At 38.0% G+C, this 16709-nt stretch overlaps 1 protein-coding gene across 1 annotated transcript in view; it reads right to left on the minus strand.

The window, feature by feature from the left end:
* Nucleotides 1–16709, minus strand: part of F5 (coagulation factor V) — a 170480-nt gene that overhangs the window by 120103 nt on the left and 33668 nt on the right. The window contains exons 5-11 of the mRNA XM_089665178.1: nucleotides 15996–16154; nucleotides 12467–12688; nucleotides 10308–10467; nucleotides 6238–6385; nucleotides 5704–5800; nucleotides 3263–3474; nucleotides 587–731 (exon numbers count right to left, since the gene is read on the minus strand). Of these exons, the coding sequence (XP_089521304.1) occupies nucleotides 587–731; nucleotides 3263–3474; nucleotides 5704–5800; nucleotides 6238–6385; nucleotides 10308–10467; nucleotides 12467–12688; nucleotides 15996–16154 (1143 nt within the window). The remainder of the gene's footprint in view (nucleotides 1–586; nucleotides 732–3262; nucleotides 3475–5703; nucleotides 5801–6237; nucleotides 6386–10307; nucleotides 10468–12466; nucleotides 12689–15995; nucleotides 16155–16709) is intronic.

The following is a 16709-nucleotide window of genomic DNA, read 5'->3' on the forward strand; positions in this document are numbered from 1 at the left end:
CTTCAAGATTTTGAGAATCTGAATTTGCAATTTATGTTATATTTGAGATGTAATGCAAGTTTGATATACAAATGTGGTTTTATAAACTAAATTTGATGAAAATATAATATTTTAAAGTGGTTTTTGTACAAATAAACTGTATGTTTTAAAAGAACAATTTTGTTGTACCTGAAAAGTCCCACCATGTCAAATGCTTTGTTGGTCTAAATTAAACAGGGATGTGGCACATTTTGAGCCATCCGTTTTGAGCATTATCATTGTGCTGCATATAACCTGTGTAGAGAACAGAGCTATGGGAAGGGCCCAGCAGACCTACCCACTGGATGCCTGCAGAAAACTACAGGAGGGGATGAATAGAAGACCAGTCACCCTGCACAAAAAGAGAGACATCAGTAGCAATCGTTCTTTATTACAGGAAGCTCCTGCGCAAAGACAGGATTTCAAACTGGATTACTACACAGATCTGAAAGAAATACACAAGACATGCCAAGATTCAAGCAAGAATATACATGCCTTATGTATTTGGAAAATATTTGCTTATCCTGAAGATCAGTTTTAATAAGATGAAAAATCCAATGTAACTTACTGTTGATAACATAGGAACTGTAGAGACTTTTGGGGTCTTTGGTTAGCATCCAGCTACAGGCTTTTAGCTTATTGACTTCATAGTACCAGCTTTTATTCTCATCAAACACTGCAAACATTGCAACCTGCTCTTCGTCTGCTTTTTCCTAAGTGGAAGAAGTAGGCAATTATCGATGAGCTACATACAGGTCAGAGTTATGCAAAGTAAACCAAAATCCAATAAACAGACATTGAAACAACAAATTGTAGCAGCCCTAGCTCTGATGATAAACTGTGATCAATTTGTAAACAATATGTATGCAATTTATGTGCAAATCATGTTCATTTTAATATAAAAATGAAAAAATGGTCTGGCAGCAAGATATATAGATTTTCTAAAAGCGGAAGAACAAAAAGATGGCAGTTTAATTTTTTATGACACAAAATATTGGTGCAAATATTTACAAAATCTACATTTTATTCACTAATTTTTTGTACACATGAACACAATGTAATCTCCAAATATCTATTAAATATAAAATACTGTGTCAAGTTAATAAAGAATGAATATATAGCCTCAAAATGAATTTTACTTCCCACACTGATACCACATATTGTAAAAAATTCTAAACTTTTTAGGCCTAAATGTAATTGCATGTGGGGATATGTGTCATGCAAAACAAATGTATGCATGTACATACATCTAAATATGTATATATGTATGTACGTGTTTAGAGGTCATTAAAATAATTTTGTACTCTTTTTAATAAATTTACATTTTTAAAAAATGAATTAACTTTTTTCTTTATTATTAGTAGACATGTGCATTTTGCTTTGATTCGTTTTTGGACGAAAATTTCATTTCATGTATAGAAATCTTCGAATGGGCATATTAACGAATGTAAACTAATAAAAAAATGGTATAACAAATTAACGAATGCCTTTGTTTCATTGAGATGACGTCAAATGATGTGTAGTAGATTCAGATAACGAATGGATCCAAATTTCATTCCATTCATTAATTCAGATGCATATGACGCCAGTCGATATTGTCCAGTCAGCTCATGCTATTTCTTTTGTGGGTTGGGCTAGCGCCTGAAAATATTGAATCCTTCCAATTTAAATCCATCCCATTTGATAATAAATCGAATATATAGCAATCTTCAGGAAAAATTGCAAAATTTTTCAAATCTACCTGGGCCAATGAATATACGAAACACATGGCGATAATACAAAATTAATTTTGAAAATGAATGGGTTCAACATAAGGAATATGACAAAACAAAATTCTTGAATGAACTAATACATCTGAATTGAAATGAAACGAAAAGAAAATTTACGGTGTGCACATGTCTAATTACTAGTGCCAACACCAGGCTCTTTTTATGGAGATATCAGAGGTTTGTTAGATAACTGCTTGCAACCTATACAGATTGGGGACAGAGAGCCCAGGTAAGGGGTAAGGGCTGCCACTTGCCGGCATGTAGAGGTGATACCATAAATTCGCAGCTACCCAACTCATCTATGCTATATAGAGAAAGGCCAGCAGTTAAATTTTAGAACAAGCTACTGAAACCATGAGCTTGTTTTTAGCTTTTGACTGCCCCACCATAATACTCTTGATATGGATCAATAGGCAACCTGTCAGCATTATCAAATCACATTTTTATTTTAAGTAAAAAAAAGAAATGTTTCTTTTCATTAATAAAGAACTGCTGTACCCCAGTGCCAAGCTGAAAAGCCTATGCCATCACTTTAAAAAGTGTGAGGTAGGTAGATCAAAAAGACATAGAAAATTATTATTATTATTCAGGGGTTATATAGCTCCAACATTTTGTGCAGCCATTTACAAGAATGAAAAAGAAAAAGAAACAATTGTGTCTTAAAATTACTACACCAAGGGCATTCCTAAAGTACTATACTGCAATTTAGAACTGTAGTTATGTCACCCAGCATGTTAATAAATATCTTTAAAAAATAAAAAGCCAACATATGTTAAAACCTTTTCTAAGTCTGACCATGTCAAACAGCGTGGGCCTCTTCAGATAGTGGAATAAGGGGTTGATTTACTAAACCTGGAGAGTGCAAAATCGTGTGCAGCTCTGCATAGAAACCAATCAGATTCCAGTTTTTTTAGCAAAGCTTAATTGAACAAGCTGAAGTTAGAAACTGATAGGCCACCATGCAGAGCTGAAAAAGATTTTGCACTTTCCAGTTTTAGTAAATCAAACCCTAAGATTTTTAGCTGGCTCAAAGGGTTTGCCCCGAGTGCTCTTTGAATTCTGGTAAACTATCAGCAGCTGACAAATCTGTAATCTAATTTGTAAAATTATAATCACTGTCTATGAGCACAAAAATTATGGTGAATCCACCAAGTGGGTCAAAATATTATTTGTATGTTGGAGACTGATGCAGTATACATTTTATCAGATTTTTGTTTAAGCAAAAGCCCAAATTTTAGTTTAGATTTTGTAATATTTTAGTGTTAAAGAACATGTGTTGCTTGATATTACCTTTCATGTAAAAATGAATATATAAATCAGAAAACAGATCAGAAGCCACTACTGGTAATAATGTATACTTTTGTGAACTTAAATACTCTAACCTACAGTTTACCAGTAAGTATTCTTTTTTTATTTAGTTAAATGTGCTTTAGTTGCTTCCCAGCTTTTCTATGTCCTATTGTTCCCAATTATACCTGTAATCCTCTGGTATTTAGTGACATTGACTTGCAAATTAGAAGTGTTCCAAGCAGCCCAGATGCCATATCCTTCAATATGTTAACAGTACTGTGATATATTCTCGTCAAACATTGCGGATCATTTTTTGTGGGCTCATCATTATCCAGAACTGTCCAGAAGTAGGTGACTGTTTCACCAGGCATGACTGTATTATTCAGCATCTCCTCACCTAGTAAAAACATGCATATTATCACAACCTTGAATACCTTTTAGATAAAGAATCTAGCTTGCACTACAGTGACATAAACAGCTAGGGGATTATAATGGATTTGCAGATGTTAATGGTTTTTCAAAAAGAAAGAGAGTAACTGGTGCTAGGCTTTCTGTTTATCTAAAACAAGGTATAGAGCCTAATGAGTGTATCAGGAGAATGAATGGTTTGTCTCTCCTCTGGCTATTTCAGCTGCATGTAAAGTTTGAACATTGGTTAATTAACTCAGTAACATAGGCTTTCTCCGAAAAGCAACAGTTTCTTGTTTAAACTGTATAGAACCTAAAGTGTCACTCTCTGACTAAAATGGTAAATATGAAAGGCTACAAGCTTTACATTTGCCTATCTGAAAAAATAATTTTACAAATCTTATCTTCTAGCTATGAACATAAATAAAAATGCAACTATACACACTCTCTAAGTATTGGGGCTTATTTTCTGTTTATCGCTGGGCAAATGGGGAAAATCCATTTTGATACAGTAACCTTGTGGCTGGTTAATATGCCCAGTGATTATTGTTTCTTAACAGAGAAGTAGCTATACTGGTCTGACTGCTTGGGATGTAAAAGTTTAGATGAATATACAGATTCTGCATGCCTCTATCTCTGGACTGAGCTGAGGCAATCATCACAGAGGATTACTAAGCATTATTTACATTATTATGCAATACTATTTTCTTTTCAATTTAAATGCTTCTTGTTAAGCTTAATTGTATTTGCCTGGTTAATTGTAATTGTCTGCCTAATTGTATTTATATTTTTTTTATGTTACTATTAATGTGTTTGGAATTAGGGATGGTCAAGTAAGGAGATAAAAGTTCCTCATCATAAGTGATTTGGGAGCACTGCCCATAGGAACTTGTCCCTGGAGCTGGAATTGAGAAAGTCAAGGAATGTTGATGGGCACAAGGGCAGGTTGCCCAACATATGGAAGTGTGCCCAGTCTGCATGTGTGGGTAAATAAATGCCCCTCCTCAGCAGGACATAATAAAATGTAATAAGAGTCAAGAATGTAGTTGAGATGTATCCATGATCCTGTGGTAGGCTTTCCCTTAGAGTACTCTTGTAGCCACCTGAGTGTAATTCTACTAGAAGCTAAGTTCCAGTAAGAGTTTATGTGTACACACCTTGGCCTGAAGTCTGTATTCTCGGTTTGAACTTCTATGTAAATTTTCTCTGCTCTTTTACCGTCCTGTCATAACAGCTATAAGGGGATAGGGTATTTGTCCCAGTGAAGTACGTAGCCCCAGCTTACTCTCTGTTCCCGAGGGGAAAACCTCACTCCACCTTGTAATAACACTACAGCCAGGAATCTCTTGTCAGCTGAAACTCTAATGCCGGCCATAGACGGGTCAAAAATCGGCCAATTTTTCGGCCGGAAAAAAAAGCAGCCGTTTTTTGCAATTTTAGTGGGTTAATTGGTCAGCCATTTTTCGGGCTTTTTGCACATTTTTTTTATCGGGCACATTGGAAAATTTGCGGCCAATTTTGACGATCGGCCGATTTTCCCAGCAATGATGGGCAAATCGGCCGATCGTTTTACCGATAAAAAATCTGCGCATGAGCTGTGACCTGCAAGAAGAAGAAGAAGAAGAAAAAGAAGAATTCCAGTCCGCTATTATATTTTATATGAAAAAGTCTTGCAGTTGCAACAATGTATCCATTTGTATCCGAATAAAAACATCTGTATCCGAAATGGATACAAATGGATACATTGCTGCAGCCGCAAGACTTTTCATATAAAATATAATAGCGGACTGGAATTCTTCTTCTTTTCTTCTTCTTTTTCTTCCTCTTCTTTTCCTTCTTCTTCTTTCCTCTTCTTCTATTCTTCTTATTTTTATGTGTGCTACCCTGTCTCTGCAAGGGACAGAAGTAATTATGGGGTTAAATGCCGGCCATAAACGGGACGAAAATCGGCTGATTTTTTTTACCATTGGTGGTAACCTCGGCCGATTGAATGACCGATTTTTCATTTTGTTTTTTTTTGTTTTTTAAATGGCCGATTTTCGACTCATCTGTGGCCTGCATTAGTTCCTCTCTTTGGTCTATCCATTCTCTCTATATTTTATGGAGGACAAGAGACACAAAAAAAGCAGGTGTCACTGTAAACCTTGAGATAGAATTTCACTTCACAGAAAAAAACAGTATTTTAGGATAGAATGTGATATAGAAACAAAATACAAACCTTTTAGATCAGGTACATATCCCTTAAAGAACCTCTGTAATGACACTCCATGTGGATATATATTGTGAGGCTGACTAGCCATATTTTTAAATACAACCTAAAATACATGGAAATATTTGTCACATTAGATATTCATTTGTATAGACTTTAGCAAGAGTTATTTGTATTACGGAAGCATGTGAATAGAATTTTTAACTGCAATGTGGACTAATTTAAATAGATGCCATGGGGTCAATGTACTAAACCTGGAGAGTGCAAAATCTGGTGCAGCTCTGCATAGAAACCAATCAGCTGCTGGGTTTTTAGTCAAAGACTAATTGAACAAGCTGAAGTAAGAAGCTGATTGGCTACCATGCACAGCTGCACCAGATTTTGCACTCTCCAGTTGTAGTAAATCAGTCCCCATGAGTTTTAACCCTTTAACATTCTATCCTAAACTATACATCTTAAGTAACTCAAAAACTTTACTTGATTTCTACATCTACGCAACATTTAAAGCATTTATAAATAAATGATATAGCTGTTTGTACATACCATAATTGTGTCTTTAACCTGAGCTCGAATGACAGGACCAGTCAGTCCAAGTTCTCTTCTTGATCTTTCAGGTTCAGTTGGAGTTGTAAATGTGCCATCTGAAAATTGCTGATAAATTACCTTTTTAAAGGTCTGGTGACAAGATGTGCTAAAAAAGACATATACAAAGAACAGACATTTATTTTCTTTACTTATTCCAAATTCTCAAACATGCAAATGAGACAGAGCCTCAATCCACCATTTTGATTAGGGAGCTCATATTTAACATGCCTTTCTTAATCACAACTATAGTGGTTATGATTTGTATATAACATTCTTTGAAAGTTTAGATGTCTATAAACTATTTTGTTCAATTATTTTTATGACTTGTCCAAAAATGAATATTTTACTAATAAACATGTAATATTTGCTGGGGTATCTAATAAGAAAGCACATGTAATTAGCAATAAAGGTTTGCACACCAGTATTAACTACACCAGTGGTCGGCAAGCCGCGGCTCGCGAGCCACATGCGGCTCTTTACCCACTCTAATGCGGCTCTTCTGTGTGCCGGGCGCCCGCTCCCCTCCCTCCTCTCGGTCGGCCGCTCCCCTGCCTCCTCTCGGTCGGCCGCCCCAAAAGTCCGCGCGGACCTTTTAATCCGGCCCGCGGATGTGGCTGTCAGGATGTGTGTAGGCGGGGCAGCGTGACGAACGTGAGGGGAGGGGAGCTAGGCTCCTCTCACAGTCCGCCCTGAAGACCCGAACGGCGCGGGAAGACAGCGAGAGGAACGCGCGGAGCAAAGGTAAGTGAATTGATACGGGGGACTTGGCTTACTAGAAGGGGGGGGGGGAATAGTACTGTGGGGGATGAAATACTATATGAGGGATGAATTACTATATGAGGGATGAATTACTATATGAGGGATGAAATACTATATGAGGGATGAATTACTATATGAGGGATGAATTACTATATGGGGGATGAAATACTATATGGGGGATGAAATACTATATGAGGGATGAAATACTATGAGGGATGAAATACTATATGAGGGATGAAATACTATATGAGGGATGAATTACTATATGAGGGATGAATTACTATATGAGGGATGAAATACTATATGGGGGATGAAATACTATATGAGGGATGAAATACTATGAGGGATGAAATACTATATGAGGGATGAAATACTATATGAGGGATGAAATACTATATGGGGGATGAAATACTATATGAGGGATGAAATACTATGAGGGATGAAATACTATATGAGGGATGAATTACTATATGAGGGATGAATTACTATATGAGGGATGAAATACTATATGAGGGATGAAATACTATATGAGGGATGAAATACTATATGGGGGATGAAATACTATATGGGGGGATGAAATACTATATGGGGGATGAATTACTATGGGGGATGAATTACTATATGGGGGATGAATTACTATATGGGGGATGAATTACTATGGGGGATGAATTACTATATGGGGGATGAATTACTACATGGGGGATGAATTACTATGGGGGATGAATTACTATGGGGGATGAATTACTATATGGGGGATGAATTACTATATGGGGGGATGAATTACTATATGGGGGATGAATTACTATGGGGGATGAATTACTATATTGGGGATGAATTACTATGGGGAATGAATTACTATATGGGGGATGAATTACTATATGGGGGATGAATTACTATGGGGGATGAATTACTATATGGGGGATGAATTACTATATGGGGGATGAATTACTATGGGGGATGAATTACTATATGGGGGATGAATTACTATATGGGGGATGAATTACTATGGGGGATGAATTACTATGGGGGATGAATTACTATGGGGGATGAATTACTATATGGGGGATGAATTACTATGGGGGATGAATTACTATATGGGGGATGTATTTTCAGTTTTAAAAATGTGGCTCTCAAAATAAATTTCAATCGTGGTTTTGGCGAGATTTGGCTCAGTTGAAAAAAAAGGTTGCCCACCACTGAACTACACCATTCAACAACCAGCAATATATTATTATTTATGGTGCTTAAACCTCTCCACAGTGTATCAATATGTTAGTACAATAGTTTTTAATGTATCACCAAACTGCTTTAGCAATAAGTTGGTATTAGACATATACAGTACATACAATCACCTAGTAGGTACAGATAACCAAGTATGTCATCTAACATCAAGCATAATACCATAAAGATGTACATTCCATTGCTGACTAACAGCAAAGAACATTCATGCCTCTAGGTGCAAGGAGCTACACTTAAACATATAAGTTAAACTTAAAACATATAAGAGCTGATGTTCAGAAATACATACAGGAATACAATAAAAAAAATAGAATAGAATAAAAAAAGGAAAGCTGAGCCAGACTCTTTTATTTTTTTTTTTAGATATTTTGGAAATTATCCTGACAAACAATTACTTCTGTTTTAATGCAGAATTTTCCCAGCAATGCCAAGGCACAGCGGTGGGGTCTAATGTGGCCCCTAGCTATGCAAATCTTTTTATGGCAAATTTTGAGGAAAGATATGTATATGGCCACCCATTGTACCTGGATCATGTACTGATATGGCTTAGGTACATAGATTATGATTTCTTTATCTGACATGACACTGAGGCAGATTTATTTAACTTTAAAACACAGCTAGATGGATGCCACCCCAATATCTCTTTCACCTTGGAATACAGTAGAATGGCTACCAACTTTTTAGATGTTCTCGTGATACAGGAAAACAGTACTTTGCACACAAATGTATACAAAAAGTCCACTGACAGAAATACATACCTGCATAGAAGAAGTTTCCATCCAGAGAATCTAAAATGTGGGTTGCCATACAGTGAGTTTATCAGAATCTGGGGAATCACATGCTCAGATACACCGTGAGCAGGCATGGAGGATGTTGGAGGATTTCATTCAATGAGGTTATGACAAACAGGCACTAGTGGAAGCACTAGAGAGGGCATTTCAACAACCCAGAGATTTGCTTTTGACATACTTGGTTATCAGTACCTAATAGGTGGTTGTATTGTGTATTGTATATGCCTAATATAAACGTATTGCTAAAGCAGTTTGGCTATTTGATGTGCTTACTTTATGCATTAAAAACTAATAAGAAAGCCCAGCACTAGCTCTGCATTTGTATACTGCTTTACCTGCTGGCTGCAAAAGAGTAAATATGAAACATTTACAGTATACTGTATGTAATCTGGCCAAAGGTAAATCACATTTTTACACCAAAAATTAAGAGATACAGTATGATCTGGCATTCAGCATCCAATTATGGTCAAGCAAAATGCTGTTCTTTTAAGTTTTCCTCGCATGTGATTGGGTATTTTTTACAAAGTAAAATTTCACCACATTCACTAAGCTCTGGGGAAAATCCATTTGCACAACACACTTCCCTTTCAAAGTGAATAATATATTTGCCTTTACTAAATCAACCCCAGTTTTTTGGTACATAAAGGGGTTGACTTACTAAAGGCCAATAGGCTGTTCACTTTGCAAGGGAGGTTGCACTGTGCAAGGAAATTTCCAAAGAGCTTAGTGAATGTGGTGCAATTTTACTTTGCAAAGAATATCCAATCACGGGCAAGGAAAATATGAAAAACAGCATTTTTGCTAGCATGTGATTGGATGATGAAAGTCAACAGAGCTTCACCACATTCACTAAACCCTAGGGGTAATTCTCTTGTAAAGTAAACAGTCTTTAGTAAATCAACCCCAACGTCTCATGCTCCCTTTGTGATAGATATGTGGAAAAGGGGGTGTGCATTAACCGGAAAGGTTGGGGTTTTGCAGTGCCATGTGTTTGGTCAATAGTTCATAGATACTTGTGCAGCTCTACAATGCCATGCTGAAATACAGTACATATACACGTTTCTATCATACCTATTCAACACCTAGACAAATTGCACAATTTTATCAAGTTTAGTAGTGTGGCCAACACAACAAAACCTGTATATTCTCCCAGGGCCACTGATAAAAGGTTTTCCAATCAATAGCCCCTGAAGTTTAGAACCATCAGTTTCATATTTATGAATGTGCAGAGAATATTACCTTGCAGAGGCCTCCGAACCACGATAGGCATAATCCCAGTCAACTTCAACTGCAGCTATATAGTGATCCCAGCTTTTAATAAAACGTGTTTGGTAAACTGGTTTTTTGCTACGTTGTTTATTAAGACATGTTTCAACATTCAAAAAGGCCTGCATTCCAGCTGTAAAAGATTACATTTGGAATAAAATGTTTAAATATATTCTCATATATGTAAAACTGGCAACACATATTGTAATATGATTTTGCAAACTCCTTTAGATTTACCAAATGTGTAGTGAAAGGACCATTTACAGGACTAACATTATGTAGCTGCTGGCAAACCTAAAGGAGATAGTACAGAAACTGTGCAATCAGATTGCAACACGAAACCAGCTTTAAAATACATACAAAGCATTAACAAAGTGCTCAACTTCTTAAACGCTAAGTCCACTTCAAAGTAAATAAATAAATGCACATATTTTTGCAGGACAAAAAGAATACATTGCACACGTGATCAGTGGATCGCATACGCAATGCCTGGCTCCTGCAGACTTTTTCTTCAGTTCTATGATTGTACCAAGGTACAGACAGTTGATCACCACACATGTACTCCATTGGGAACTACAAGTACATCTGCCGCAGTGGCAGGCAGGACCTCATGCCCAGATCTCTGTGAATGAATGACATGGCTGTGTGGGTGGAGCCTCTGTCCTCTACCCCCAGATACCACTACAGCGGGGATCTTCCGGTATCGGGGGGGTTAACATGAGCTGCAGAAGCAGTGACAAACACTTGTCAAGTAACAACTATGCCTGCCCTTTTGCATCTGTGCTTCACATTTGCACTTAATGCATGAGATACCGAGCTCATGGTTCCCCACTAATGATCGGCAACTGGCAGTGGTCACGTGATTGCTGATCCTTCCAACCTCCCCAGGCATACAGACTCTAATATTGGATGCTAGGACTGGAAAGAAAAAGTTAAGAAAGCAGTTTTTTGTGAATCTGTTGCAAAGTTTCTAACCTGGAGATTTTGCCAGTAAGGCTACATTTATACTAGCAGCAGCCCTTGCCACCTCTTTAAAAAGCAATCTACAAACAGCATCGCACTACTAATGTGTGCACCGATGCATTTGCAGGGTAGTTGTGGCTTAGCTCCATTAACTTAAATTGATTGAAAAGGCATACGTTTTTGTACATTAATGCATTCTCTGCATTAAGGTAAAAACCTTCCATGATCAACTGCCCCCCCAGCCCCCCTAAACATTTACCTGAGTCCTATCTCAATCCAGCGCTGCTTTTTCTCTCCTCAGAGGACTTAAAGGCAGCAGAGGGAGCCATTGGCTCCCAGTACTGTCAATCAAATCTTGTGAGGCTAAGTATTAAGCCCGCATGAGTACTCCAATAGCAAGTGGCTTGCTATGGGGGCACTCGAATGGGAGCAGAAAGCGAAGACACCAGCAGGGGGCCCCAGAAGAGGTGAAAAGGGATCACTCTGTACAAATACCATTGCACAGAGCAGGTACTGTAAGTATAACATGTTTCATATTTTGGGATAAAAAACTGAAGCTTTATAATCATTATAAATGGGTCATGTTTGGCGGTGGTCACAATGCAACTATGTTTCTTTGACATTACAGCAGGAGGAATTTAACCATTTTGGCATCATAACGGTTGTAGATCGGAACAAAAAGGGTACTATTGAGGGCAATGGAGCCACTAAAAGGCCATTTGGTGACAAAATCCAGCACACACCCAAAAGTAGAATATAAATATGAGATGGACTTTGACTTTATTTACCATGTAAAATTTTAACAGTATGTTTCACTAATACCATACAATTTTTCATTCAGACTACAGCAAACATATATAGATACAAGTGTTGGCAAATATAATATCCTCAGTCAAGGGAACATTTAGGGCTTGCACACGTGCCACCTAAGCCTGTTCTACACAGCTACAGGTATATTTGCTCAGCCCAGATGCAGTGTACAGCAGCTGTATTAATGCATGCAACAGTACTATCTTAAATACAAGTACAGTGATCAAGCATAGAAAATGTTTTTGCAAACATTCATACGCCAAGCCCTATTAGTGTCTACAAAAAGTAGAAATGTTACATCTGAATCCAGCATTTTTCAGTTTCCTTACAGATGTGTTACAGAATTAATGACTTCTAACCTTCAATGTGCTTTTCATTAAGGGAGGATATTGTCCATTTTCCACTCTGAGTGACGGTCATGTTTGCTGTAGTGGAAGCAGAACTAGCAAGGCTTATGACTGAGACACTGTGATGATCCTCATTCAAGGTCTGGCCAAAGAAATGAACTGAGAAGATCTCAGGTTTGGAGCTCATGCCTAGTAGATGCCAACTGATTTTGTCATCAACACAGGCTTCTAAATCTGAAAATAAGGTTTAAACATAATTAACAGGTACATAGGAAAAATATACTAGACAAATATATATAACTGCATTTCAGAAAATTGTTTGAAAAATGGTTTTGTGGGCTACAGGTGCCTCAGCATATTGGAATATCCATTATCATGTTTATTAATGGCACAGATGATAAAGCCCTAAGAGTATTTAGGGACAACAAGTAATGACATATGAACCTCTTTTAGGGTTGAGTTGCTTCTTGCAGAGTGCGCACTTCCATACAAGGCTGACTCCCAAAACACTCCACATTTTATTTTACATGATATCATTACAGTGTGGCAGAATGTCCATGCACAACAAAGTTGCCTTATTGACAACTGCCAAAGAATCCATCTATAACAAATGGTCCTTAAATGGTCCCTACAAAGTTCTGGTCCATAGTTTACTTCTTGGTATTGATGCTTTATACATTATACATTGGTAATGATACTGTATATTAACACAAATGGGGCTGTGAGCAGGGGCGGACTGACAACTGTAGGGGCCCCCTGGACAATAAAAGATAATTGGGCCCCCTGTGTCCCCGCCTACACTTAAACCACACCCACACAACACCCCACCTACATATTGCAGTTCAGCTGCAAAGAAGGGGCATTTACATATTTACTGCAGCAAAGACTGCATGAATGTTCCTGGCTTCTTTCTGTAGAAGTCACTGGGAACTTCCAGGTTTAAAGATGGCTGCCATGTGGGAGAAGAGAGAGAGGGAGGGTGAGACAGAGAGGGGAGGAGTGAGACAGAGAGAGGAGGAGTGAAATAAAGAGAGAGAGGGGTGTGTTTTAAATTGCTAAAAATTGGGTGTGGCTTAAAAGGGGTGTGGTTAAATAGTGTCTGAGATGACTTACATAGTGCAGAATGTGGTAATGTTAAATAGGGAATGTACAGTGTGGAGTGTATGACAGTGGGTAGTATGTACAGGGAGAGGAGTGTGAAGTGTATAGCATTGGGTAATATGTACAGGGAGAGGAGTGTGGAGTGTATGGCAGTGGATAGTATGTACAGGATGTTGTCAGTAGGGCAGTAGATGGTGTCAATAGTTCTTTATGTTTGTTATTATTATTATTATTATTATTATATTTCTTTTTCACAATTTTATGATTTTTTTTAAATGTAATGTTTTATTATTTTTATCATTTTTTCTAAATGCATTTGGGTGGCTAGTGGATGGTGACAACAGAGCAATGGTGTGGGTGTCAGAATTGTTTTTATTTTTATTATTTAATTTGTACATTATTTTTTACAATATCTTTTTGTATTATTTTTTTCACAATGATTATGTTGGGGCAGTGGAAGGGAGGAGATGGAGGAAGAAAAGGGAGAGAGGGAATAAATGAAGGAAGGAAGGAAAGAAAGAAAGAAAGAAAGAAAGAAAGAAAGAAAGAGAGAAAGAAAGAAAGAAAGAGAGAAAGAAAGAGAGAGAGAAAGAAAGAAAGAGAGAAAGAAAGAGAGAAAGAAAGAGAGAAAGAAAGAAAGAAAAAAAGAAAGAAAGAAAGGGATGGATGGAGGAAGGAAGAAAGGAAGGAAGGGGAGGGAAGGAAGGTAGGAAGAGAAGGGAGGAAGGAAAGGAAGGAAGAGATAGAGGAAGGAAGGAAGGAAGGAAGGAGGGAAGGGGAGAGAGGAAAGAAGGTAGGGAGGGAGAGAGGAAGGAAGGGAAAAGAGAGGGAGGTAGGGAATGGATGGAGGAAGGAAGGGAAAAGAGAGGGAGGTAGGGAATGGATAGAGGAAGGAAGGGAAGGGAGGAAAGAAGGGAATGGAAGGAAGAAAAAGAGGGGAAGGAGGAAGGAAGGAAAGGAGGGAATGGAGAAAGAAGGAAGGGAGGGGATGGAGGAAAGAAGGAAGAAAAGGGAGGGAGGGAATGGATGGAGGAAGGAAGGAGTGCACATCTAGAAGCATTACAGAGATGCCGGCTGATCTGGACACAATTTCCCACACATCTGCTTCTCAGATGCTGCATGGAGGTTTGGAGTGTGGGCAGGGACAGGGGAGGCAGAGCAGATCCAGGCTCTTTCCTCTGCTCTGCCATTGTTGTGGAGGATTGGGGAGGGGCTGGGCACTGTCAGAGAAGATGAGGCATCAAAGACCTGCGGGGGAGGGGGGGCTGAGGAGCACACAGGGGGCCCGGAAGGGGGATCTGATGCACAGTCAGGGATGATCGGTGCAGCAGAGTGACAGTTTCAAGCACCGATCTCCCTGTATGGCTTTCAATGAAGCAGCTGGAAGCTGATTCTCCTCCTCCTGATTCTCTTCCGCTCCCTCTCGTGGCTCGTAATAATGTAGTAGTTTTCCTGATTTATGTATTTCAGGAAAAAATTTAACTGAGGGGTTGATTTACTAAAGGTACATAGGCAGTGCACTTTAAAAAAAATATATACTGTATAAACAAATAAAATTATGCTTGTAAGCAGGTGTTGGGCTGCAGAATATCTACCAGCCTAACGGTGGCACTGTGTCATTTATTCAAGCAGGCAGGAGACCACTGAGGACTAATTTTTCCTGTGCTATGTACCCCTGGCAACCATCTTAGGGAGCATATCTTATTGGATACCAAATACTGTGTGATTTGTGTGGCCATCTTGGCACAGAATTCCTTAAATAGGAGATTCTGTGTCATTCAGTGTACCAGCAGTGTAAGAGTAAGATAGGGACAGAGTCCCAGCTTGTTAGGGAGAGAAAAGGAGTAGCAATAGAGAGAGGTACCTGTCGAGGAGGGAAAGAATAAGGTTCTCATTACAGAGTGTCTTTTATGACAGCTTCTCCTACTGGCGGCCACAAATCTTCAAGAACTTTAGGGGTTCACAGTCTCACACAGTAACACCACAACCCCTTCCAGGGAAGTGCTCCTCTGGCATTCTGTGGGCTGTAAGTGCATGTTATATTACTTTTGGGAACCGTACGTGTTTTTAATCAGCATACAGCAAGAACACAAAAAAAAATCCAATAAAGCACTGTGGTAGTTTGACTGACAACTGAATTTTCTTTAGACAGATAGAACTTTCTTGAGGGGCCACTGGATTTGATTTTTGTCCTTTATAAAGGAAATAAAAAATTTTGAAAACCTTTTTCTTACTTCCTGTTTTAAAACATATCAAATAGCCTCTCTTTGGAAAGTGGACATTCCAGGATTTTCTTATTTTTTATATATCATATTATAATATACTATATACTTATTATTTACTTTTGCCTCAATGTTTTGGGAAATTAAGTAACCTTCTGGTATTTGGTTGGTTAAAAAAACTCAGAAAATATTAAATGGAAAGTGGTGCAAATTCATACCTGGCCCAGTTCCCTTCACATATCCATTGATTGTGTACATTATTGGCCTCTCCTTCTTTGATGGAAGTTCCTGGTAACTTTTATTTTCATCAAACACCGCAAACAACAGCACAAACTCTTTGTTAAAGTTCTTTGGGGTTCCATCATAATTCAGACTTCCTAAGAGCAGAAGACAAGTAGAAGACAACAAAATAACATCATAACAAGGATTCCCTTACTCTGGAGAGATTTCCCCACACTTCCTATCTTGGCAATGGGCAAAAGTGAAGGGAAATCTCCCCAATGGTAAACAGATGGCAAAAAAAAAAAAAAAACGGACAGAGGTTATGACCCTCCCTTACCCCATCAAAAATGAAAAGATAAAAAAAACATTTTGCCTTAAGTTCTACTTTAAGGTCAGCCTAATGAATATGTGGAACAGTAGTGCAGAGTACTGCATGCTTGTTGCAAGTTGTAAATATGAAATATTCAATTTACTTAAAAAATATTTTTAAAAAATGATATACTAAAAGGTCTCTTGGAGTTTGAAGTAAAAACACAATGTTTTACTGATCTGAACACATTGTTGTCTATGGAATGATGCACACAGCTGCGTAAAGATCAGTTAGGCTTCATTCACATGGCTGGAGAAAAAAAGACATTTACAAGCCTTTTTTATTTATGGATCTGAACGCAGCTGCATGGTTTTCAATGGAGACATTCACACGGGTGCAT

This window comes from Staurois parvus, unplaced genomic scaffold, assembly GCF_062004578.1.
Source record: "Staurois parvus isolate SC_StPar_1 unplaced genomic scaffold, SC_StPar_1.0 ptg002140l, whole genome shotgun sequence".
NCBI lineage: Eukaryota > Metazoa > Chordata > Amphibia > Anura > Ranidae > Staurois > Staurois parvus.